Source organism: Trichechus manatus, unplaced genomic scaffold (assembly GCF_000243295.1).
Source record: "Trichechus manatus latirostris isolate Lorelei unplaced genomic scaffold, TriManLat1.0 scaffold00140, whole genome shotgun sequence".
NCBI classification, from domain to species: Eukaryota; Metazoa; Chordata; class Mammalia; order Sirenia; family Trichechidae; genus Trichechus; species Trichechus manatus.
The window spans coordinates 3,587,190-3,614,206 of record NW_004444076.1 but is presented as its reverse complement, the minus strand read 5'-3'; the positions used below and the strand labels follow the sequence as shown (position 1 = coordinate 3,614,206).

The 27,017-nt window shown below is 36.4% G+C and overlaps 1 protein-coding gene across 1 annotated transcript in view; it reads left to right on the top strand.

Moving 5' to 3' along the window:
* Positions 1-27,017, top strand: part of DLG2 (discs large MAGUK scaffold protein 2) — a 2,186,317-nt gene that overhangs the window by 257,955 nt on the left and 1,901,345 nt on the right. Inside the window, exon 4 of the mRNA XM_004385499.2 lies at positions 20,960-21,105. Coding sequence (XP_004385556.1) covers positions 20,960-21,105 — 146 coding nt within the window. The remainder of the gene's footprint in view (positions 1-20,959; positions 21,106-27,017) is intronic.

The window sequence follows — 27,017 nt, the reverse complement described above, 5'->3', positions numbered from 1 at the left end:
ATGGCCCCCGGACACCCTTTTAGCTCAGTAATGAAGTCACTCTTGAGGTTCACCCTTCAGTCAAAGATTAGACAGCCCCATAAAACAAAATGAGACTAATGGGGCACAACAGTCCAGGGACAAGGACTAGAAGGCAGGAGGGGACAGGAAAGCTGGTAATAGGGAATCCAAGGTCGAGAAGGGAGAGTGTTGACATGTCGTGGGGTTGTTAACCATTGTCATAAAACAATATGTGTACTGTTTAATGAAAAACTCTTTGTTCTGTAAACCTTCATCTAAAGTACAATAAAAAAAGTTTGTGTTTACCTTTCAATCATAGTAAATTTAAAGCCCATTTGGGATCCTCTGGATAGCCACTTTATAACTGAGCACTGCTACATGATTTCTCAGAAGGCCTGCACTTGTGCTTGTGTTTACAGTTTTATTGGAGACAGGTGTTACTCTTTCAATGTCCCAGGCTATTGTAAAGAGAATAAATGGGGACTTAATCCATAATCACTGCTTGACAACAAGCTAAGGCCAAGTGACATCAAGGCATGGTGAACACAAAAGAATTTGCACCATTAACAGTTGTATCCTTTATTTTGGAAGTGGCAACTTAGTTTCAGCTTAACATCATTCATTGCATTAGATTAATGTTAATTTGAAGTTTATATGTTTGGTTGTCTTATTTAATTCTTAAATTTGTTTTAGTATTATGGTTGTATATGAACTGGAAGCATAAAGAATTTATATGTACTTTTATGTTTGTACATTATTAAGTGATTCCATAATAAAATGTTTTGCCAACATAAGACTGATTTCTATTTCAATTTTTTTCTTTTAAAATAGATACTTTATTCAAATTTGAGAAATAGTGATGTAGTTGCTTGTACTATATGTCTCTCATTAGATTGCAAGCTTCTTGAAAACAGAAACCATTCATTTTGTAAGACCTAACTCCACTCTCCCACTACTTGTCTGTCAGCTTGTCATTAAAAAGAAAAGAAAAAAAAAGACCAAAGTGGATTTCAGAAGAAACTCTGAAACATCATCTTGAAGGTAGAGTAGCTAAAGCAAAAGGAAGAAATGATGAAGTAAAAGAGCTGAACAGAAGATTTCAAAGTGTGGCTTGAGAAGACAAAGTATTATAATGACATGTGTAAAGACCTGGAGTTAGAAAACCAAAAGAGAAGAACACGTTCGGCATTTCTCAAGCTGAAAGAACTGAAGAAAAAAATTCAAGCCTCAGGTTGCAATATTGAAGGATCCTTTGGGCAAAATATTGAATGATGCAGGAAGCATCAAAAGAAAATGGAAGGAATACACAGTCACTGTACCAAAAAGAATTGGTCAATGTTCAACCATTTCAGGAGGTAGCATATGATCAAGAACTAATGGTATGAAGGAAGAAGTCCAAGCTGCACTGAAAAAAAGGAAAAAAAAACCCCATTGCCATCAAGTCAATTCTAACTCAGTAGCAATACTGTAGCTTCACTGAAGGCATTTGGCAAAAAACAAAGCTCTAGGAATTGATAGAATACAAATTGAGATGTTTCAATAATTGGATGCTGTGCTGAAGGTGCTCACTTTTCTATGCCAAGAAATTTGGAAGACAGCTATTCGGCCAACTGACTGGAAGAGATTCATATTTTTGCCCATTACAAAGAAAGAGGATCCAAAAGAAGGCAAAAGTATTAAACAATATTATTAATATCATACACAAGTATAATTAAAAAATTTTGAAGATAATTCAAAAGCAGTTGCAGCAGTACATTGACAGGGAACTGTCATAAATTCAAGGCAGATTCAGAAGAAGATGTGGAACGAGGGATATCACTTGCTGATGTCAGATGGATCTTGGCTAAAAGCAGAGAATACCAGAAAGATGTTTACCTGTGTTTTATTGATTATGCAAAGGCATTCAACTGTGTGGATCATCACAAATTATGGATAACATTGCAAAGAATGTGAATTCCAGAACACTTAGTTGCGCTCATGTGGAACTTGTACATGGACTAAGAGGCAGTTGTTCGAACAGAACAAAGGGATACTTTACGGTTTAAAATTAGGAAAGGTGTGCATCAGAGTTGTATCCTTTCACCATACTTATTCAGTCTGTATGCTGAGCAAATAATCCAAGAAGCTGGACTATATGAAGAAGAATGAAGCATCAGGCTTGGAGGAAGACTCATTAACAACCTGCCATATGCAGATGACACCACCTTGCTTGCTGAAAACAAAGAGGACTTGAAGCACTTATTGATGATAGAGATCAAAGACTATAGCCTTCAGTATGGATTACACCTCAACATAAAGAAAACAAAAAGTCTCACAACTGGACCATGATAAATGGAAAGAAGATTGAAGTTGTCAAAGATTTCATTTTACTTGGATCCACAATCAAATTCCATGGAAGCAGCAGTCAAGAAATCAAATGATGCATTGTATTGGGCAAATCAGCTGCAAAAGACCTCTTTAAAGTGTTGACAAGCAAAGATGTCACTTTGAGAACTAAGGTGTGCCTGACCCAAGCCATGGTATTTTCAATCACCTTGTATGCATGCAAAAGCTGGATAATGAACGAGGAAGACCGAAGAAGAACTGATGCATTTGAGTTATGGTGTTAGTGAAGAATATTGGATATATCATGAACTGCCAGAAGAACGAACAAATCTGTCTTGGAAGAAGTACAGCCAGAATGCTCCTTAGAAGCAAGGATGGCTAGACTTCATCTCATGTGCTTTGTACATGTTATCAGAAGGGACCAGTCCCTGGAGAAGGACATCATGCTTAGTAGAGGGTGAGTGAAAAAGAGGAAGACCTTCAACGAGATGGAATGACACAGTGACTGCAACGATGGACTCAAGCACAGCAATGAATGTGAGGATGGCGCAGGACCAGGTAGTGTTTTGTTCTGTTGTACCTGGGGTCACTATGAGCTGGAACTGACTTGACAGCACCTAACAATAGCAACAACTCCAGCCTCTGATGTCTAACACAGTATCTGTGTTATCTTGTGCATATTCATCATTCAACAAATATGATTGAGAACCTAAAATTTCATGTACTATTTTAAACTCTGGTAATACAGACGTGAATGAGACTGGCAAATTCCCTGCCTTCATGGAGCTTAAAATTTAATGGAGGAGCACAGATGATAAGTAAATAAAGCATACAGAATTAAGATGCTTACATACTGAATAAATGCTATGGGGATATGAACAGCCAAATCATTTCCATCTACAATGCTCTACTGAAGCTGCTCTTATTAAGTTCAGCAATGACCTCCATGTTGTGAAATTTATTGGCTGTTTGCTGTCCTTGTCTGTTTTGCTCGATACATGTTTTGAAATATAACTTTATTTTTTTTTTATTTAGTTGCAGTAAATAACATTTTTGGACTTTGAGGCCCTCTCTTCTGGGAATTTCCTCAGAACCTAGATTTTCCTTCTGTTTAGGTCCAGACTCTCTACTTTCCTCGCGTTCACTTTTCCTTAAGTAATGGGATTTGTAGTACAAATTCAGGTGGAAGTAAGTTAAGCAAATTCTAATTCAGGATAGGTTAAGAAGTTCTGCAATCAAATAAATCTAAGTTAGAATCCTGCTTCCACCGTTTGATAAAGGGGTGGCTTTATGCACTTCCTTAACTTCTCTTTGCCTCAGTTTTGTCATCTGTAAAATGGAGATAATAATAGAACCTACCCCATAGGTAATTGTGAGGTTTAGGTGGAATAATGCACATGGATTTCTTACCATGTCTGGCACACAGTGAAGGCTCAATAAATGTAAGCCTTTAATACGATTGTAATTGTTGTTATTGCTGTTGTTGTTATTAGCCATTCATTTATCCTGCCATCTCTTCAAAAGCAATGTTCCCGACTCTGATCTCTACCACCAAGCTAACTGTGCTACTCCCTGGTTTGGCTTTTGTTCCTCCTACTCATTATCAGTGAACTGACTTTCTTTTTTTTTTTTTTTCAATTTAAACATATTATGTGAGAGGTTATGATTGGCTTAGTCAATCACCTTTGTAAGGCAGCTTTCTTATTTTATACCAGGCCTTTGCATAGACTACTGGCTAGTCTAGCAGTTGACTGACCTTGGGCCAGGTGCTCAGCTATCACCAGACAGGCAGGGCTAGCTTCTGTGTAGTCAATTCCTGTATGGGGAACTGTAGGCCTGGCAGCATTCTGATGCTTCCTAGAAGAGGGTAGATTAGCTTATACTTACCATGCATATACCTGTCCAGTGTAGGGAGTTTAGAAAAAGGAGTCAAGTTGTAATACTTTGATTAATAACGAATGGTGCTTAAATAAGTCAAATATATGTTGTTGGTTTAGGTAATATTGTTTATGAACTTGAGCAGTAGAGAAAGAAGCTTGGAAATAAAACAATAGACAAAACAAAGGTCACTCAGGGCAAAACAAGTATTTGTGATATATGATTAGAGTCTGTCCAAGTTTCTGACAAACAGTAGTTACTAAAGAGGAACAGAATGTAGAGTCAGCCTTTCAGAGTTGTATTGACTCCAACCTTCTGTGAATTATAGGTAGTTATGCAGTTGCTAAGGAGCCCTGGTTTGTTCCTGTGAAGATTTAGAGGCTTGGAAACCCTATAGGCAGTTCTGCTCTGTCCTATAGGGTCGCTATGAGCCAGAATCAACTCAATGGCAATAGGTTTTGGGGTTTGGGAATGCAGCTGCTTGGAGAGATTTCTTTCCATGACAGTCTGACCTCATATGCTCTCTAGATCATTTTGTGCTGAGTATTGCCAGTATACCAGTTTGTATTCTTTTAGCCTAAAGGTAGAAAAGGAAATGGTAACACTGAGAGAATAGCCTATTTTTTTTTTTTAAACGAATTCCATGAAAGGAAGGGATGTGTGTTTTTCTTGTATCATTCAAATCTAGGTTCTAAAGTTCCAACTGCAAAAATTGTGGCAGCTACTAGTTGTTATGTATTCTTTAGGGAGAAAGTTCTGATGTGCTTGGCATCTGCCTGCATAGTGACTGTTAGAGGTGTTTCTTAGGTTTCTAAGTTAGAAAGATTCATGGCTTTAGTGGAAAGCTTCTTGGTTTGGGAATCAGGATATTCAAGTCTGGTTCAGTCACTACTGGCTTTGTATTCTTTAAGCCACCTCAATCAGTTCACCAGTTCCAGTTTCTTTATCTGAAACACAGCGAGGGACGTGATAAGATGATTCTCAGCCCCCTCAATTCTAACACTGCGTGATTCAAACTTGAAAGCTCCTTTCTTTCTTATATTGGTCCATTCAGTGTTTTGTTTCTAAAACATGCCATGTCACTTTATGCCTCGGCTTTTTACACAAGATATACTCTTTGCTTATTTATTCATTTATTCATACATTCATACATGCATCCATTCATCCATTGATTCACCAGTAACACATTTATTGAGCATACACTATCTACTTAACAATGAGGATACATGATCTCTTCTCTCAAGATCCTGAAAGTTAAGTACTGAATACAACTGTATCCCTGCCTGCCTCTCCAACCTCATCTCATACGACTCCCTTTCTCTTTTCCTACTGGATTTCATTAAGGTCTTTGTTATGTTTTCTCCTGCCTCAAGTTTTTGCACATTTTCCATCCCTTATACTTTCCTGTTCCCAAACTCCCATGCCTGAAAATGCATACTCATACTTGAAGTCTCAGTTGAAATTTCCCCTCCTTTGGGAAACAAACTCTCTAGAACAGGTTCCTATTATGTATTCTTATTACACCCTATACTTCTTGTAGCATGATATTCATGATACTTTATAGTAATAACATGATTAAACCATTGGATATATCCATAATATATCCAAAAAGAAAATGTACATGGAGCCCAGAGGAGACTATAAAACTCTTGTTTTTCTTTCCCATCTGATACGTATACAGATTCCACCTATGATAGGCATAAGGGTTCTCTTCTATCTGGTATCACTTCCTTTTTTGCCTTTTAGTCTTTATTTGTTCTACCTGTCCTAGACTCTAACTTTTCCTTTGGTGATTCCATTTATGGTTCCCCTGAGGAACTGGAGGGGCAGTGTCGTATTTTAAGTTCTACATATCTTTGAAGTTTAGATTAGACCCTTCAGGTACTTCAGAGTAAAACATCTACAAGACAAACCTTTCTCTGCCTAATCTATTATAGCTTAACTTCAATGTGTCACTATGCTAATAAACATTTTGTCTCTTTGCTCTGATTTATCATATGTCTCCTCCCAGGGAAGGGACTGAAGATGGAGGTAGGAATATTTGTCCTGCCTTGTTTGTTTAGTGTCCTTTTTTTTTTTCTGCTAGACTGTTAGTTTTTATCAGAGCAGAAAACAATCTTTCTTATTCACTGCTGTATCTCCAGTGCCAGGTGCATAATAAATGCTTAATAAGTATTGAATAAATGAATATATGAATGAATAAATAAATGATAGGAAAGATAGATCAAAAACTTGATTATTACCATATAATATGAGAAGTTCTGAGACATAAATATCTCTATTTGGATATAGTACATCAAAGAAGATAATGTATGTGTTATAGTTTTGTAAATCCTAAAACACTTTATAGCTACTTCGGGCAAGACACCGGTAAGCACTACACAGCAATGGTTCTCCAAGTGTGATCAGCATCAGCATCATCTGAGGACTTGTTAGAAAAGTAAATTCTTGGTCCACACCCTAGATCTACTGAATAGAAAACTACAGGGGTAGGGCCCAGTAATCTTTTTTAACAAGCACTCCAGGTGATTCTAATGCATGCTAAAATTTGAGAACCACTGCTTATAAGAGATTAAAAGTGGAGTGTGACTTGGTTTTTACCTTCACAGAACTTAGAAGCAGAGGAGACAAAACATATATACCAATAACATAGGGCCACAAGAATCACAAGATAATTGCAAAGTGCAAAGGCAGTAAAGGATAGAAAGTGAGAAATGACTTGTGGTAAAAGAGCCTTCAGGGAGAAAGAATCTTTGAGCTGAAACTGCTGAGTCATGGTCCATAAAACATTCTAGATGAAAATAAAAACAAAACAAATCCCTGTAAACCCAGAGCAAAACACGGAAAATGTGACAATTATCCTAGGTATAAAAAGGCAGTTTGTAATAGTTAAGACTATAGGCTTTAGAGTTACACATACCTGGTTCATATCCTAGCTTCAGCAGTTACGAGATAAGCAAACTGGGCAAACTTCTTGGCCTCTCTCTTTTTGAGTTTCCTCTTTTGCAAAATGGATAAAATAATAGTACCTGTCTCATAGGATTGTTAGAAATAGTAAATGCAATGATGTATATACACTGCTTAACTCGGTAAAGACTCAATAAATGGTAGTTCTTATTATTACTAACAACAACAACGACAGTAGGCTACTGAAGCTGAAAAGTTGAGAGAAGGGTCTTCAAGAAGAATTTATTTTCCTTCTACCATCTTCTTTCGCCTAGATGTAATTTTATTTCTTTTTGATATTTCTTTTTAGAACATTTTAAAACATTGAAACAATATCAAGTTTGCAGAAAAGTTGCAAGTACAGGAACCCTCCACCCCTTTTTTTCATCTCTTGAACCATTTGAGAGTAAGTGGCCAACCTGGTGACCCATCTTCCTCTAATACATTAGTGTGTATTTCCTGGAAACAAGGACGTTCTTTTACATAACAGCAATATAACCATCAAAATCAGGAAATTAACAAATGTTCCAATAATGTGCTTTATAGCAAAAGGATTCAGTTCAGAATTACACTTTGCTTTTAGTTGTCGTGTCTTTTTAGTTTCCTTAATTCTTAAGCAGCTCCTCAGTCTTTCCTTGTTTTTATGTAAGTTTGACACTTGTGAAGATAGGAATATCACAGAAGTGAGGCTGTATTCTTCTCTTGCATCCCATCAAGTGGCACACAAATTAGATTTGCCCTGTTTACTGATGATGTTCACTTTGATCACTTGATTGAGGTTATGCCTTCCAAGCTTCTCAACTGTGAAGTTACTCTTTTTCCCTTTGTGAATATTTATATGCATACACGTTTATATCCATATTAATTTCTATATCTATTTTGCAAAATATTCCAACGTTACACAGTTCATTGTAGTTTTCTCTTTTTCTATATTTTAACTCCCTTCTCTGATAGGCTATTATCCTTATTTTAATTACTTATTTGATCAATTTCCCATCACCCCTGGCCTCGTAGCCCTGGACACTTTCTTTACTAAACTCAGGCTCTCAGAACCCTCCCAAGATCACTGTGTAGAAGGCCTCCTCATTCAACTTAGCTGTGACAAAGCACACCAGGTCATTCCCACCGTGGGGGTGTCTTCTTCATGCTACCCAGGCTCTTGATTACTTATACTCAGATCCTTCCTAAACTTTTTGGCCCTTCTCAACCTATTTGGGTTCTAACACCCCATACCAAGACATCTTTCTACCAGGCCTCCCTCCTTACCCTTTCAGGCTCTGAAACTGTGCTCGGCCACTTCTACACGTGGATGCCTTCCTCACCTTGCTTATGCTCTGATCCTGTTCCGGGTAATCACAGCTCCCTTCCCTGGCCCCTACCACCATCAGAATAGCTAGACCTTGCTCTATGCCACCGAATGGTTTTGGGACTGGGTTGTTCAGCAAGGGAATGGAAGGGAAAAGAAGGAAGGGAATGGGAAGAGAAAGAAGAGGAAAATATGAGGAGGCACTCATAGATGTATTTTTTGATAAAGCAAGGGCAAATATTACTATTTTCCAAAAATTGTTAATGGAGCTATCAGCATGAAGTTTTCCTTGTCTGGAAACAGGTATGATGGACTTGGGGTCTGATGTGGCCTTCCAACTACTTGAAAATTATTGTACAACATTAGGTAGTTGAAGAGAGAACAACAAAGCTTCCTGTCACAATTTGTGGATGGCAATGGATTGGATTGTTCTTGCATCATAAAAAACATCCATCTACAGGCTGGCTTTCCACTCTTACTTTAGGACAAAAGACAGTATACTTTATTTAGCATGTATAAAGGCAAGATAATGATAGCTTAAATACACAGGGAAGCATATTTTCTAAGCTGTACTTTTTGTATTTGGATATAAAATTTTCTCGTACGCTTAGATATTGGAGTGGTTGGGGAAGGAAGAGAGGTAACATGTTTAATGACTCTAGACCTTATTTTTCTATAACTTTATGTAAGCACTATATTTTAATAAGATTATCTAGCACAGTAGATTATAAACTTAATATAATGGATATGATTATATCTGTGCTATAATGATATGCATATGAAAATTAATTTTATATAATGAATATAATTTATACACTATATTAAATTATATAATTATGTCATTTAAGTATAATATAATTACTTATAATGGAAATTATACCATAATTATAATAAAATGTTATAAATTTTATGAGTATATTTTCAATAATTTCTACAATCTCAAATTGATCTTTCAGATAAATTAGAACACCGGTGTTTAATATCAACGTTCTTTTAGAGATTAGGCATCAGCTGTCACTTGGACCAATTCCAGATGAAGTCTTACAGACTGCTGTTTAAATCAGTCCTTTTGGAGCAATGGAATGGGATACTTTTCTTAAGTGATAGTTGACATTAGGTATTTAGTCTGCCAGAGAAACACCCCTCACATCTTATGTTATACGTAAGAAGGGAGTAAACTTTTGATATTTAGGAATAAATAGTCTTGTTTTATGATTCAGGACTATATGTCCTAAAAAAGAAAAAAGTAAATAAGAAAGAACAATGTGATACAAAATAAAAACCAAAACAAAACAGTCTTGCTATTTTGGCAAGTTTTGATAAGAGTTGGAGTTTCAAGTCTACCCAGAGGCATCTCAGAAGAAAGGCCTGGCAATCTACTTCTGAAAAATCAGCCATTGAAAACCCTATGGAGCACCACAGTTCTACTCTGACTCATAAGGGGTCGCCATGAGTCAAAACTGACGGCAACTGTTTTTTTATACCTGCGTTGAGAAGATGAGAGGAACACTGTCTTTTTGCATATCAAAAACAGAGCTTATTTTCTGACTTAACATGTCTCTGTGAATAACTTCTTCCTGTCGACTGAATGCTTTTCTGGCCTCATCTCAGTTGGTTAATTGGATTGACTATAAAATTGCATGAAATCACCCTTAAACAGAATGCTAAGTAAATCTATACTTACGTGCCTGATGGTAAAGTTTCCTCCAAAGTCTGGTTTCTTATTTTATACCTATCTTGTCATCTTTTCCCGTCTGCTTCTTGTTTTCTGTTAAAGTTAGCTCAAATTCTTCAGGAAAAAAAGTTACAATATTATTGTATAACTAGTATTTATGGAATACCTTGTTTTGACAATGTGTGTAAAGCAAACCTTAGAAGCTATTGATGCCAATAAAGTCATGTTTAGCAACCTCTTTTTAACATTTAATTGTATCCACGTTTAACTATGCTGATAGTCTGCAGCTACCCCCACAGAAATGTGCTTGCCTCCCCTTGGCATTCATTGGCTAGGAAGAGATGGTCCCTGGAGTCCAGACTCTCATTCTGTTTGAGTTTTTGCTGATCGAGAGAGAAACGAAATAGCTTCAGCTAAACACTGTGCAGTTGAGATTAGTTAAAGTATTCTCGGTAACAGCCTTTGGAAATTTTTTGAAAGAGTTCCTTAAGTTTGGTTTTCCTTCCATCTGGTGATCTGAAGAATATCTTAAAAGAGATTCTAGTCATGCATTTGACAATGAAATTTTCTTATTTTAGCGGTGATATCATTCGATTAACCCCTAATCTTCCATTAGGCATATTACAGCAGTGTAGGCTTTAGTGTTGAATGTGGATTCCAATCCTAATCTTGCCATTGCATACACCTATGAACTTGAGCAAGTCTCAGTTTCTGCAGTCTGTATAATATATGCCTCATAAGGTGGTTGAAAGGATTAAGTGAAATAAATGGTGTTGTCAATATATGACTGCCTAACATATGGTGGATAAATGGCAAATGCTCATTTCTTTTCTCCCTCTCCACCTCAATGAGCAATACCAATACCTAATCACAGACTGGAAGATATTGGGGACTTTTTTTGGAGGAGACAGGCAGGAAAATGTAACGTAGGACTAGACTCATACAAGATTACTTAGAGGTACTTATCTTTCCAAGATTTGTAGAGTACACATGGTAAGTCTTTGTGAGATACAGGGGATTTCTGACATTCCTGAATCTTGGATAATTGATGTGAAATTGAAGGTTAATTATCTCCTAGATATAGAATAAGACACATCTGGTGGTGATTTAGGAGTATAAGTGCTGATGAAAGCTAGGTGATTTGCATTAACAATATCGTGAGTTTATTTAGTGCCCGCTTTTTGATCAACTCTGAGTATCACACTTATTCATTAAAGAGATATTTTAAATTAAAATTTAATTTAGGGCTTGAATTTTTAAAAACCTTATATGAGGCACAAAAATACTGTCCTGCTTTATGCATATCTTATTTCATTTCTATTAACATTTTCATTTGAATTAGCCACTTTTTTTTTTTTACTAGTAAGTAACAGTTTTCTGTCTCTTTATCAAGTATTAATTTGTCATTATTGTCAAGTGTCTGGACTCTTGACTCTTCTGGAAGAAATGACTCCTGGCTTAGCATATTCTGTGTTCAGATAGTCATCATCAGTGAGTCCTCTTGTGTACACAGTATTGTTCAAAGATGATGCATTAATTAAAAGAATAATTTGTTGTTAGCTGCTGTCAAGTTGAATCTGACTTGTGGAAACCTTGTGCAACAGAATGAAATGTTGCCTGGTCCTGTATTACCCTTACAATCACTGGCATGTTTGGGTCTATTGTTGCAGCTATTGTGCCATCTCTCTCACTGAGGATCTTTCTCGCCCTCATTGGCCCTTTGCTTCGCCAGACATGATGTCATCCTCTAGCAACTGATTCTTTTGGTGATATATCCAGAGCAAGCGAGTCAGATAATGTTCTGTTGTAGTCCAAAGGTTTTCTTTGGCTAATTTTTGGAAGTAGATTGCGAGGCCTTTCTTCCTAGTCTTTCCTACTCTAGAAGCTCCACTGAAACATGTCCACCATGGATGATCCTGCTGACATTTGAAATACTGATGGCATAGCTTCCAGCATCATAGCAACAAACAAGTCACCAGAAACTGACTAATGAGTGGTAGAAAGAATAATAGCCAGGATTCATTAAGTATGTCTTATGTGACTACTGAACTATGTAAAGTACTTATATATGTACATTTTTCAGGTAAAGAAATGGAGGCTTAGAGAAGTTAAACAATTTGCCAGAGATCACATATTAATAAGTAGCAGAGCCAGGGCCTGTCTGACTTCAAAACTTGTGCTCTTAACTTCTAGATTATTATATTATCCAACTATACCCTACTGATCTTCTACCTCTTCCATCACATTCTGTATTTTATACTAGAGATTCCTCAATCCCATAGTTATCTCTAACACCTACTAGTCAACTTACTGTTTTAAAAACTTCGTTGTTGTTGTTATTGTTAGGTGCCGTCAAGTTGGTTCCGACTCATAGCGACCCTATGCACCACAGAACGAAACACTGCCCAGTCCTGCACCATGCTCACAATCGTTGTTATGGTTGAGCCCACGGTTGCAGCCACTGTGTCAATCCATCTCATTAAGGATCTTCCTCTTTTTCACTGACCCTCTACTTTACCAAGCATGATGTCCTTCTCCAGGGACTGATCCCTCCTGACAACGTGTCCAAAGTATGTAAGACGTAGTCTCGCCATCCTTCTTTCTAAGGAGCATTCTGGTTGTACTTCTTCCAAGACAGACTTGTTCGTTCTTTTGGCAGTCCATGGTATATTCAATATTCTTCATCAACACCACAATTCAAAGGCATCAATTCTTCCTCGGTCTTCCTTATTCATTGTCCAGCTTTCACATGCATATGATGCCATTGAAAATACCATAGCTTGGGTCGGTCACACCTTTGTCTTCAAGGTGACATCTTTGGTTTTCAACATATTAAAGAGGTCTTTTGCAGCAGATTTGCCCAGTGCAATGTGCCTTTTGATTTCTTGACTGCTGCTTCCATGGATGTTGATTGTGGATCCAAGTAAAATTAAATCCTTGACAACTTCAATCTTTTCTCCATTTATCATGACGTTGCTTATTGGTCCAGTTGTGAGGATTTTTGTTTTCTTTATGTTGAGGTGTAGTCCATACTGAAGGCTATGGTCTTTGATCTTCACCAGTAAGTGCTTCAAGTCCTCTTCACTTTCATCAAGCAAGGTTGTGTCATCTGCATATCGCAGGTTGTTAATTAGTCTTCCTCCAATCCTGATACCCCTTTCTTCTTCATATATTCCAGCTTCTCGGATTATTTGCTCAGCATACAGATGAAATAGGTATGGTGAAAGGATGCAACCCTGGCACACACCTTTCCTGACTTTAAACCACGCAGTATCCCCTCATTCTGTCCGAACAACTGCCTCTTGATCTGTGTACAGGTTCCTCATGAGCACAATTAAGTGTTCTGGAATTCCCATTCTTCACGATGTTATCTATAATTTGTTATGATCCATGCAGTCAAATGCCTTTGCATAGTCAATAAAACACAGGTAAACATCTTTCTGGTATTCTCTGCTTTCAGCCAGGATCCATCTGACATCAGCAATGATATCCCTGGTTTCATGTCCTCTTCTGAATCTGGCCTGAATTTCTGGCAGTTCCCTGTCAACATATAAAATTTTTTAAAATGTTATATTTTGATATAATTTCAAACATATGGAAAAGTTGCAAAATAGTACTCCTGCACACTTGCTTTACCTAGATTCACCAATTGTTTACATTTTATCCTATTTGCTTTATCATTCTCTCTGTCTCATATATATGCATATTATTATTTACGAACCATTTGTGAGTAAGTTGGAGACATCAGATCGCTTTATCACTAAATACTTTGATGTATATTTCATAAAAACAAGGAAATTTTCTTTTGTAAGTAATGCAGTTATAAAAATTAGAAAATTTAACATTGATACAATATTATTATCTAATCCATAGTCCATATTCATATTTTACCAGTTCTCCTGATCGTGTCTTTTATAGTTATTTTTTTCACAGTCCATGATTTATCCAGGATTATACATTATATTTAATTGTCATGTCTCTTTAGTTTCCTTTCATCTGGGGCAGTTCATCAACCTTTTTTTTTTTCTTGACCTTAACACTTTTGAAGATTACAGGCCAGGTATTTAGTAGACTGTCCTACAATTTAGGGTTACCTGATGTTTCCTTATGATTAGAGATACAGACTGTGCAGTTTTGGAAGGAGTGTTGAGAATGTTGCTGTGTCCTTCTTAGTTCCTTGTCAAGTTTTATCCATAGTTGTAGCATCCATTGATTATATTCTAACTCTATCCTTTCTTCTATATTTATTGTTTGAGATTCTACTGTAAAGAAGAACATTCCTTTCTGTCCTATTTAATCACTCATTTATTTATTTATATCAGGATGAACTTATGGATTCTTATTTTATTTGATAGGTTACAGTACCTTACTATCACTAATTTAATTTGATGCTCAAATTGTTCCAAATTTGGCCAGTCAGAGCCCCTTCAAGCTGACTCCCATGTCCTTTTGATATTATCCCTTGATTTTTTGAGCACTTCCTACCTTCCCTTCTGGCACAGCAAGATGTTCCAGACCCATCTTGTAATTTTGCTGTGCTAGCCTTGGAGTCAGCCTTTTCTCCAAAAACAAAAATCCTGGTTCCTTTTAGTAGAGAAGAGTATTTTGAAACCAAGATTTGGGGCTCATTGCTACTGGTGTGTCATTTCTTCTAAGACCACCCAGTTGACAGATGAGGAAATGTATATATCTGTGTATCTTTACGGAGCCCTGGTAGTGCAGTGGTTAAGAGCTACAGCTGCTAACCAAAAAGGTCGGCAGTTTGAATTCACCAGACGCTCCTTGGAAACCCTATGGGGCAGCTGTACTTTGTCCTATAGGGTCGCTATGAGTCAGAATCACTTGACAGCAATGGGTTTGTGTATCTTTAGGGTCGCTATGAGTCAGAATCACTTGACAGCAATGGGTTTGTGTATCTTTATATCAATAGTTCTCATCCTGGGTTGATTTTGTCCCCCAGGGTACTTTTGACAATGTCTAGAGGCATTTTTGATTGTCATGACTTGAGCAGGGGTGCTACTGGTGTCTAGTGGCTAGAGACCAAGACTGCTACTAAATATGCTACAATGCACTGTATCAAAAGTAATTTGTTCTTTTTTATTGCTGAATAATACTCAATTGCATGGATATCCCACAGTTTGTTCATTTATTCCTCTATTGATAGACATTTGGGTGGTTTCTAGATTTGACTGTGACAAATAAAGTTGCTATGAATATTGATGTACAAGTCCTCATGGCAACCCCATGTATTGCATGGGGTTTTTATGGCTGTGACCTTTCAGAAGCGTATCATTAGGCCTTTCTTCTGAGGCACCTCTGGGTAAGTTCAAACTGCCACCCTTTTGGTTAGTAGCTGAGTGTTTAACTATTTGTGCCACCCAGGGACTGACTCATTCTCTCTCATTGTTCTTTCTGGTTTTTTTCACATATATATATCTATGAGCTCTGGTGGCGTAGTAGTTAAGCACTGGGCTGCTAACCAAAAGGTTGGCAGTTTGAACCCACCAGCTGTTTTGTGGGAGAAATATGTGGCAGTTCTACTCTGTCATATAGGGTTGCTATGAGTTGGAATCAACTCTGTGACATATATATATATATATATATAGAGAGAGGGAGAGTATATATATACCTATATATAAAAAAACAGGAATATCTGGATCCTAAGATAGATGTATGTTTAACCTTTAAAGAAACTGCCAAACTGGTTTTCAAAGTGATTGTACCATTTTGTATTCTTACCATCAGTGTCTGAGAGTTTCAGTTGCTTCACATCCCTGCCAATACTTGTTTTGATTCGTTTTTTAAATTTTAGTCATTCTAATAAATATGTAGTGGTATCTCAGTGAGGTCTTAATTTTCATTTCCCTAATGACTAATGATATTGAACATCTTTTCATGTGCTTATTTACCATCTATTATCTTCTTTAGTGAAGTGTCTATTCAAATTTTTTGTCCATTTTTCTATTGGATTATTTGTTTTCTTGTTATTGTGGTTTGAAAGTTCTTCATACGTTCTAGATAATTTTTTTAAATCAGATATAGAATTTGCAAAGAAGCACAATTCTATGCTAACAGTTATTTTATCTCAAATCTTTGAAGTAATTTTTCTGCTGTCTTCTGGCTTCCATTATTGCTTTTGAGAAGTCTGATTTGTCTGTTCTCTCTGACTGATTTTAAGACCCCTTTGTCTTTGATATTCTGAAGTTTCATTATGATTTGTCTAGTCCTAGATTTAAAAAAAAAATCCTGTTTAGTATAAGCTATTCCTTACTGGGCCTGTGGATTCGTATTTTCATAAATTCCAAAAATCTTTCACTTACTATCTCTTTAAACATCACCTGTTCTTTATTCTGTTTTCTCCTTGAGAAAACCTATTAGACAAATATTGGACCTTTTTACCTGTCTTCTATGTATCCTAAATCACTTTCATATTTTCCATCTTATTTTCTCTTGCGCTACATTTTGGTTAGTTGCTTTGAGTATATCTTCCAACTCATCTTTCTCTAAGTTGCTGTTTAACATATCCACTGAGTTTGAAATTTTAAGTAATTACATATTTTTCCAACATTTTGTTATGACAGCTTTCAAACATAAGTGAAGTTCCATGAATATTACAGTGAACACTTACTTGTATACCTACCAGATTCTATCATTAGCATTGTATTATACTTTTTATATTTCATATCAGTCCATTCCTCTATCCACCCATTAACCTGTCTTCAAATATTTTTTTTTTTAATTTTTAAATGTTACATTTGTTTTTCCCCTAATCTGCCTGCTCATTTTTATTACATCCTTGTTATTTGCTTGTCTTTGTGATTAGGACCTCATTTCTTTAAAACTTTTACATAGTCCTATATTCTGTATCAGATAATTCCAAAACCAGCAACAACTGAGTACCTAAACCTGTTGTTTATTGTTTCTGCTGAATTTCATCCATTGTGGCATGCCTTTTTTGTTTCTTTGTGATCTTTGATAATGAGCTCATTTCTTGATCATAATCCATGAGAGTCCTTTAGGCCTGAATTGGAGTAGATTCCCTGTAGAAAACATTTACTTTTTCTGCTTCAGTAGACATGGGAAGCCATTGACATACAATTATTTCAGCTTCCCTTGACAGTCTTGGCTCAGTGAGGAAGTTTAAGGGTGAACTGCCTTACCTTCTTACTGGTCTAAGATCCAGTGTATTGATAGCTGTCATGGATTGAATTGTGTTCCCCAAAAATATGTGTATCAATTTGGCTAGACCGTGAGTCCCAGTATTGTGTGGCTGTCTTCCATTTTGTGATTGATGTAATTTTCCTATGTGTTGTAAATCCTAATCTCTGCCTGTGTTTAATGAGGCAGGATTGGGTTATGTTGAAGAGGATTAGGGTGGGATGTAACACCCTTTCTCAGATCACATCCCTGATTCCATGTAAAGGGAGTTTCCCTGGGGTGTGGCTGCATCACCTTTTATCTTACAAGAGATAAAAGGAGAGAGAAACGAGCAGAGAGTTGGGAACCTCATCCCACCAAGAAAGCAATGCCGGGAGCAGAGTGTGTTCTTTGGACCAGAGGTTCCTGTGCTGAGAAGCTCCTCGGCCAGTGGAAGATTGATGACAAGGACCTTCCTCCAGAGTCGACAAAGAGAGAAAGACTTCTCCTGGAGCTGAATTAGGATTTGTAGCCTACTAGACAGTGAGAGAATAAATTTCTCTTTGTTAAACCCACCCACTTGTGGTATTTCTGTTATAGCAGCACTAGATAACTAAGACAATAGCAATCCTGCCATTGATACCTTCCCTCAGAGCAACTCCACCCCTGTTGTTTGTCCACTGCTCTTATTCCAACCTCCCAGGTGCTCTGACCTCATTCAAGTTGTGTGTGTGTGTGTGTGTGTGTGCGTGCGTGCACATGCGCACTCGTGTGCTCGCATGCATGTGAGAGAGAGAGAAAAAAAAGGATCCTTCTTAGAGACCTTCCTTATCCACATCAACACCAGTAATGTTTTAAAGTGTGCATCCTGTCCAGTGTGTACTTGTTCTGTAGAGCACTTCAGTAAGCCATAGTGTCAGAAGCAGAAGTCTTCAAAAAATACTTTTTCATGCATTAAGAAGTTATAAAATTTAGTTTTGTGAAATAATTTTTTATCCTATTTACATCCTAAACCTTAAAATAGATTTATGAAAGCATTTATTTATTTATTTTGGGGGAGGCATTTAGGAAGGTTTCTAACAGTGATGGTGTAATACTTTTTAAAAAAGCAATTAAAAAAATAAACTTTTCATTTTAGAGTAGTTTTATACTTACAAAAAGTTGTAAAGATAACACAGAGAATCCTATATATTCCACGCTCAATTTTCTCTATTGTTAACATCTTACACTAGTATTGTCACAAGTAATGAACCAGTATTGACACATTATTATGAGGTAAAGTTTATAACCCATTGCTGTCAAGTTGATTTTGACTCATAGGACCGTATAGGACAGAGGAGAACTGCCCCATAGGGTTTTCAAGGCTGTGATCTTTATGGAAGCTGACTGCCACATCTTTCTCCCACGAAAGTTTATACGGTATTGAAATTTCCTTCGTTTTTAGCTAATGTCCTTTTTCTGCCCCAGGATCCCACACAGGATACCACATAAATTTATTCATCATGTCTTCTAAGGTTCCTCTAGAATGTTATAGTTTATCAGATTTAACTTGTTTTTAAATGACTTTTGACAGTTTTGAGGAGTACTGGTCAAGTGTTTTATAGAACATCCCTCAACTAGGGTTTGCCTGATGCTTTTTTTTCATGATTAGACTGCGGTTATGGGTTTTTGGAGGTCCCTGGGTAGTGTGAGTGGTTTGCAATTTGCTGCTAACCTAAAGATTGGTAATTCTAACTCACCCCGTGGCATCATGGAAGAAAGGCCTGACAGTCTGCTTTGCATAAAGATTACAGCCAAGAAAACCCTTTGGAACAGTTCTACTCTGTAACACATGGGGTTGCCATGAGTTGGAATTGACTCAATAGCAATGAGTTTATGGGTTTTTGGGAGGAAGATCACAGAGATAAAGTGCTATTTTCAACACGTCATGTCTAGAATACATGCTTCCAATGTGACTTTTTATTGTTGATGTTTACCTTGATCACTTGATCAAGGTAATGTCAGGTTTTGCCACTGTAAAGTTATTCTTGATTTTCCCCTTTCATATTGTACTCTTTAGAAGGAAGTCACTATGCACAGCCCACACTTAAGTTTTGGGGAGTTATGTTCTACCTTTCTGAGGAGGGAGTATCAACTAAATTGTTTGGAATTATTCTGCAAGGGAGATTTATCTATTCTCTGTATTCATTCATTCACTTATTTCTATTTATTCTATTATTTATTTATATCACCTTGGATTCATGGATATTTATTTTATACTTTGGGTTATAATACAATACTATGCTGTTTATTTTGTTGCTCAAATTGCTCCAGATTTGGCCACTGGCAGCACTTTCATCTAGTCTTGTGTCTCTGACAGATCCTCATTAGCGTTTTCTTACTTTCTGGCACTACAAGATGTTCCAGGCTTATGTTTTACATGTCCTGCCCTAGTCCTAGAATCAGCCATTTCTCAAGTAACACTGGTTCCTTTTATTGGAGAATGGTATTAGAAACCAAGTTCGTGTGCTGGGTACTCATTGCTACTGAGGTGTCATTGCTTTTAGGCTCTCCTAGCAGGAAGATCGAGGAAATTTAGGTGTGTATACTAATCTGTGTATATACATGTATCTGTAATATTTCTATATGTATCCATCTTTATCTATATTAAGCTAAACAGGAGTTCATATTGATGTCTCCAACTCTAATCCAGTATCATGTGAATCATTCTCACCTCCTCCTTCCCCTTACTAGTCTGTAACATTTCACTCCAACAGTGAGAAACCTGGCTCTCACCATCCACTATCCATTTACTTAATTGTTCAGTTTCAGTATACATATATAGTGGTTCCAGAATTGTTAACCTGTACCCCCACGAGGAACAAATTTACCAACTAGAGTACAATGCTTATTTGTATTTTCTTTGCCTTTAGTTTTACAGTTTCTGCTTATTTAGGATGTTACTTAGATCAGCACCTTTTTTTCCCCACTCCTTTTAGTGTAATAATTTCATGTTTGTAATACAGTAAGATTATTTTGTTGCAGTCTGCATTTTATCTTGAACTCCTCTGACCTTCTAAGTAAATTTAAAAATTTTGCATACATTCAGGTTCCCTGTTTGTGCTGTAAAATCCTGTGGGTTTTGATAAATGCTTTGTGTCATATGTCCATCATTACAGTATCATTACAGAATATTTTCATTACCCTGTGCTTTACCTGTTCAACCGTTTTCCTCCATCCCCAAACCCTGGCACTACTGATCTTTTTACTGTCTCTCTTGTTTTGCTTTTTTCATGATGTTACATAAATGGTGTCATACAGTATGTAGCCTTCTCAGACTGGCTTCTTTCACTTAGCTGCAGGCACTTAAGAGTCATCAATGTTTTTGCATGAACTGATAACATTCTTTCTTACTACTCAACAGTATTCCATTGTGTGGGTCTACTACAGTTTATCTATTCCCCTATTGAAGATATTTGGTTGCTTCCAGTGTTTTCAATTATGAGTAAAGCTGCTATAAACATTTGAATGCAGATAAAAAGTAAATTTTCAGGATTTCCTCTGACTACTTTGGTTGTTTTTTCTTTGAAATATGTATTTATTTAATTCTTTTAATCAGGAAAATTATTCATATACACACATATGCAGAAGCTATTTACAAATGCATCAATCATGTGTAATATTTTGGTTCTTTCTTTGTATTTTCTTTACAGATATTCAAGAATTTTATGAGGTGACATTGCTAAATTCTCAAAAAAGTTGTGAACAGAAGATAGAAGAAGCCAATCAAGTTGTACAGAAATGGGAGAAAACATCCTTTCTTGCTCCACACCATGATAGCCTTCAAAAGTCTGCAGAGGTATACTGTTTAAACTTCTGAAAGAAATGAATAATATGATGACATGCCTACGTGCCAATAAAGAAACAGTAGCCGCCGCAGCAGTAATATTAGTAGTAATCATCATCAGTATAACAACATCATAATAGAAATGTAACTATACCACACCATAGGCTCTTCTCATATATGAAAATCCAGATTTTGCCAAAAGGTAAAATAGAATATAGAGAGGACATGATTCTTCATATTATAAAAGTGGATTCTGTTATGAATATTGTCATAGTTTGAGGTGAACCAGGTCTAAGGTATTCTAGAATTTTAGAAAATAATTCCAGGTATATTAGGTGAAGGAAAAGGATAGTGAGATAGGAGAATATGGTTCAAGGCCATGTTCTCCCTCAAAACCAGAAACCAGTTGCCGTTGAGTTGATTCCAGCTCGGGCAGGGAGTTATGTTCTACCTCTTTGAGGATGGAGTATCTACATAAATTATTTGAAATTCTTCGTCGAGGGAGATTTAGCTATTCTTTTCATTCATTCATTCATTCATTTGCTTATTTATATTTATTTAATTGTTTATTTAGGAGTCCCTGGGTGGCACAAATGGTTAAGCACCCAGCTGCTAACTGAAAGGTGGCAGTTCAAACCCACCCAGAGGTGCCTCAGAAGATCTGCTTCCTGAAGGTCACATCCATGAAAACCCTCAGGAGCACAGTTTTACTGTGAAACATACAGGGTTGTCATGAGTTGGAACTGACTCCACAGCAACTGTTGATCTCTGTAGTGGCGGCATATATACTAGGACATGAATAAAATGATCCATTGCGGTGTGGAAACAAAATAGTGGAACTCCCATTTATATTTCTTTTTATTGCATTTTTTACAATTTCCTATGTTTGTGTAATTTATATTGCACAGTATATTAATAGCAATGCATATGTATTTTAAAAATAAATATAGAGCTATTAGAGGTGTATGCCCAAATGGTTTTTACAGATAGGATTGTGGGATAGAAAGTTTGGATACTATTGGTGGAATTAATAGTAACCAAAGAGTAAGGCAAGTTCAGGCATGTCTCAGGTTCATAGCTGAGGGTTCATATGGAGGCAGGGGCACATCAGTGATCTTTTTAAGTGGCAGTCAGTACTTTGAAGGCAAGTAGTAGTAATACACACACATATATTTTTTTGAGGGGAGATATATATATATGTACATATACAGCTATATACATATACATACACACACACACACACACATATACACACATATATATATTGATATAGACTATCAAGTTTTGGGTTGTGTAGCCAATGCAGAAACTTAGAAGCTACATGGACTCCTAGTGCTAATTAATGGCACCCTGAACGCTGAATCTGTGGGTAGTTAAGATTGAGATCTCTGATATACTTTCTGCCCTTCTCAGGGTTGACCTGGAAATGATAAGACTGAGTCTAATGACCATCTTAGTTACCTGAAGTGAAGTTAGCAGTAACCATAATTGGTAAATTAATATATACCAACTATGTGAAATTTATAAAATACCTAAAAGCATACAAATGAAAGTAAATCCTAATTTCAACATATAGAAGTAGTTAATTTGACTGTTTAGTCTTTTTCTGTACAAATATATGTATATAAAATAGCATTCCCCATATACTATCATTAAATATTTTTTGAAAGTATTTTTAATGGAAATATAGTAATTATTATTTGGTACTTATTTAAACAGTATCTTAGTTATCTAGTGCTGTTATAACAGAAATGCCATAAGTGAATGGCTTTAACAAAGAGACATTTATTCTCTCACGGTCTAGGAGGCTAGAATTACAAATTCAGTGTGTCAGCTCCAGGGGAAGGCCTTCTCTCCCTGTTCGCCTAGAGTATAGAGACGACATGATTCTTCATATTATTCTTCATTCTTCATACTGTCATCAATCTTTCCCTGGGTCTAGGAGTTTTTCAGCTCAGGGACCGCAGGTCCAAAAGACACGCTATTCTCCTGGCTCTTGTTTCTTGGTGATATGAGGTCCCCGTGTTCTCTGCTTGCTTCTCTCTTTTATATTGTAAAAGAGATTGATTTAAGACACAACCTAATCTTGTAAATTGAGTCCTTCCTCATTAACATAACTGCCCCTAATCCTGCCTCATTAACATCATAGAGGTAGGATTTATAATACATAGGAAATTCACATCAGATCGCAAAATGGTGGAAAACCATACGATACTGGGAATCATGGCCTAGCCAAGTCAACACAGATTTTTGGGGACACAATTCAATCCATAACAAGCAATTTTTCATTCAATATTTAGGCTATTTCCAATTTTCTGCTACGAATAATGCTATAAGGATCATCCATGCGTATAAGCCGTTGTATCTTTTCTGATTATTCATTACAGTGAATTTTAGAAATGAAATTACAGAGTCAAAGCATATGGAAATTTTTAAGGCCCTTGATACAAACTGTCAGTGTTTTGCAGAAAGACACTACCACCAGTGTTTGAAAATGCTTATCTGCCTATACCCTAGTGGTAGTAATTTATAATTTTAAAATATTTTGTCAAATTACAGATAAAATTTTTAGTTGCCTTAGATTACATTTATTTGCTCATTAATGAGACTGGGTTGTTTTTCTTCTTATTACTGGCTATTTATATTTCTTTTGCAATTCACTCAAGCTCTTTGTCATTTTTATTGTTTTGCAAGAGTGTTTTATATATCAAGCATACCAACCCTTTGTCATAATTGTTGCATTTTTTGTAGTTTGCTGATTGCTATCAATTTTGTTTATAGTGCTTTTGGACATTCAAAATATTTTTAATTTTTATGTGATAAAATCTGTACATTTTTTTCCGCTTTATGATTTCTTTTTTGCTTTGTATTCAGAAAGTCCTTCCCCATCCCAGAATTAGTTAAGTGTTCTCCTATATTTTTTCTAGGCTTTTATGGCTTTGTTTTTTCTATTTTTAAATTTTCAAAAATTATTTTTGTTCAATTTCTGGATTTATAGTCCTTCACATATACATAATTTTACATAAAAGCATAAATGTCATAAAATACATTTTATTTCATTCTAAATGCAGTTCCTTAAAAATTTTTTTTCTATTTTTGCATATCTCCCCTTTCACTCACTTCTTGCCTGATGCTTGCGTAAACTCTACCCTCCCCATGTACACAGTAACCCATGTTAACAACTTAATGTTCTCATTCCTTCTGTACTTACAGAAAATATACTGCAAACTATATACATGTAAATAGGATTTTATGTACATGTATTTGCTGGAGCATGTACACACACACACACATATACACAGAGAGAGTTTTTTTTGGTAATTATTTAAAAAATGTTGATATTATATGAACATTTCTTCAAGTTGACTGAAATAGCTTAAATTTGTTTTTTGATGAATATATAATTTCATAATGAGGGCGTAACATAATTTAGCCAGTCCTTCGCCTCTTGGTAGGAATTCATTTGTTTTCAGTTTTCTGTCCTCACAATTAATACTTCAGTCATCATCCTTGTATGTATAGTCAAACTTACTAATGTTTTTATTCTAAAGCATGGAGTAGCGTTGTTGGCTCCAAGAGTGTGTATGCGTTTAATTTGAAAAAGTTTAGCCCCACTGATTTCACATTTGATAGTTCCATTGGCAATACATGCGTATGCCAGTTTACCTCACATCCATGCCAGAAGTAGGTGTTGCAACTCTTCTTAATTTTTGCCAGTTTAATAGGTATAGTGGTATTTCATTTTTAACTTAATTCCCAGTTCCCAAACTACTAGTGAATTTGAGCATTGTTTCATGTCTGCTGGCTATGTGAATGCACTCTCATATTCTTTGCCCATTTTTCTATTTGGATATCTTTTCTAGTCAGTTTGTATGGGCTTTTTGTATATTTAAGTGATTCAATTTACACAGTATTACTATATAATGAGTTTCTTAGGGGAAAAGATTTTGCATGATATACACAAACTGATATACACATGTAATGCCTTTCATTTATGATTCATATCTTTTCTTCAAATGTATCAGATAGGTCACTCATTTAAAAAAATTTAGGATGTTTTATCATTTATTGTCTAAATGATTATTCGATTGAATTCATACAGATTCGAACTTTTAGTCTGCTTATGGACAGATGCCATCATTATAAGGATGAATGATGAGAAAAAAATCCACATGAATATAAGCTTATTTTTAATTAATTTATTTTTATGAAAATATACACAGCAAAGGATACATCATTTCAACAAATTCTACATGTATAATTCAATGACATTTTTCAAGTTTTGTAACTTTTCCAAATTATTCTACCACTATTAACATAAACTCACTGCCTCCCTAAGCTTCTCATCTAGACTTTCAAGATGCTGTTGTCAATTTGATTCCACATAGATAAATCTTTTTTTTTTTTTTAAATTATTGCACTTGAGATGAAGATTTACAGAACAAGTAGTTTCTCATTAAACGGTTAGTATATTGTTTTATGACGTTGGTTAACAACCCCATGACATGTCAACACTCTTCCTTCTCAACCTTGGGTTCCCTATTAACAACTTTCCGGTCCCCTCCTGCCTTCTAGTCCTTGTCCCTGGGCTGTTGTGCCCCATTAGTCTCATTTTGTTTTATGAGGCTGTCTGATCTTTGGCTAAAGGGTGAATCTCGAGAGTGACTTCATTACTGAGCTAAAAGGGTGTCCGGGGGCCATACTCTCAGGGTTTCTGCATTCAGTGTCAGGCAGGTAAGTCTGGTCTTTTTTGAGAGTTATAATTTTGTTCTATGTTTTTCTCCAGCTCTGTCTGGGACCGTCTGTTGTGATCCCTGTCAGAGCAGTCAGTGGTGGTAGCTGGGCTCCATCTAGTTGTACTGGACTCAGTCTGGTAGAGGCCATGGTACTTGTGGTCCATTAGTCCTTTGGACAAATCTTTCCCTTGTATCTTGTTTTCTTAATTCTCCCTTGCTCTCAAAGGGGTGAAACTCGTGGAGTAGTATCTTAGATGGCTGCTCACAGGCTTTTAAGACCTCAGCCACTGCTCACCAAGGTAAAATGTAGAACATTTGCTTTATAAACTAAATTATGCCAACTGAGTTAGATGTTCCCCTAGACCATGGTCCCCACAACCCTCCGCCCCTCAATTCGGTCCCTCAGGGAGTTTGGATGTGTCTATGGAGTTTCCATGACCTTTCCTTGTACAAGTTGTGCTGGCTTCCCCATTACTGTATACTGTTGTGCCCTTCACCAAAGTTATCTATTGTCTAGTATTCCCCCCCACCCCTCCGATCCCTTGTAACCATCAAAGATTGTTTCTTTTTGTGTGTAAACAGTTTCATGAGTTTTTACAGTAGTGGTCTCATACAATATTTGTCCTTTTGTGATTGACTTATTTCACTTAGCATAATGTCCTTCAGTTTCATCCGTATTATGAGATGCTTTGCAGATTCATCATTGTTCTTTATCATTGTGTAATACTCCATTGCGTGTATGTACCATAGTTTGTTTATCCATTCGTCTGTTGATAGGCATCTAGGTTGTTTCCATCTTTTTGCTAATGTGAACAATGCTACAATGGGTGTGCATATGTCTATTCATGTGATGGCTCTTATTTCTCTAGGATATATGCTAGGAGTGGGATTGCTGGATCGTGTGGTATTTCTATTTCTAGCTTTCTAAGGAAGCACCATATCATTTTCTGAAACGCTTGTATCATTTTGCATTCCCACCAGCAGTGCATAAGAGTTCCGATCTCGCCATAGCTTCTCCAACATTTGTTATTTCCAGTTTTTTTGATTCGTGCCAGTAATGCCGGGGTGAGATGGTATCTCATTGTGGTTTTGATTTGCATTTCTCTAATAGCTAGTGACTGCAGGCATTGCCTCATGTGTCTGTTGGCCGCTTGAATGTCTTCTTTGGTGAAGTGTCTGTTCATTTCC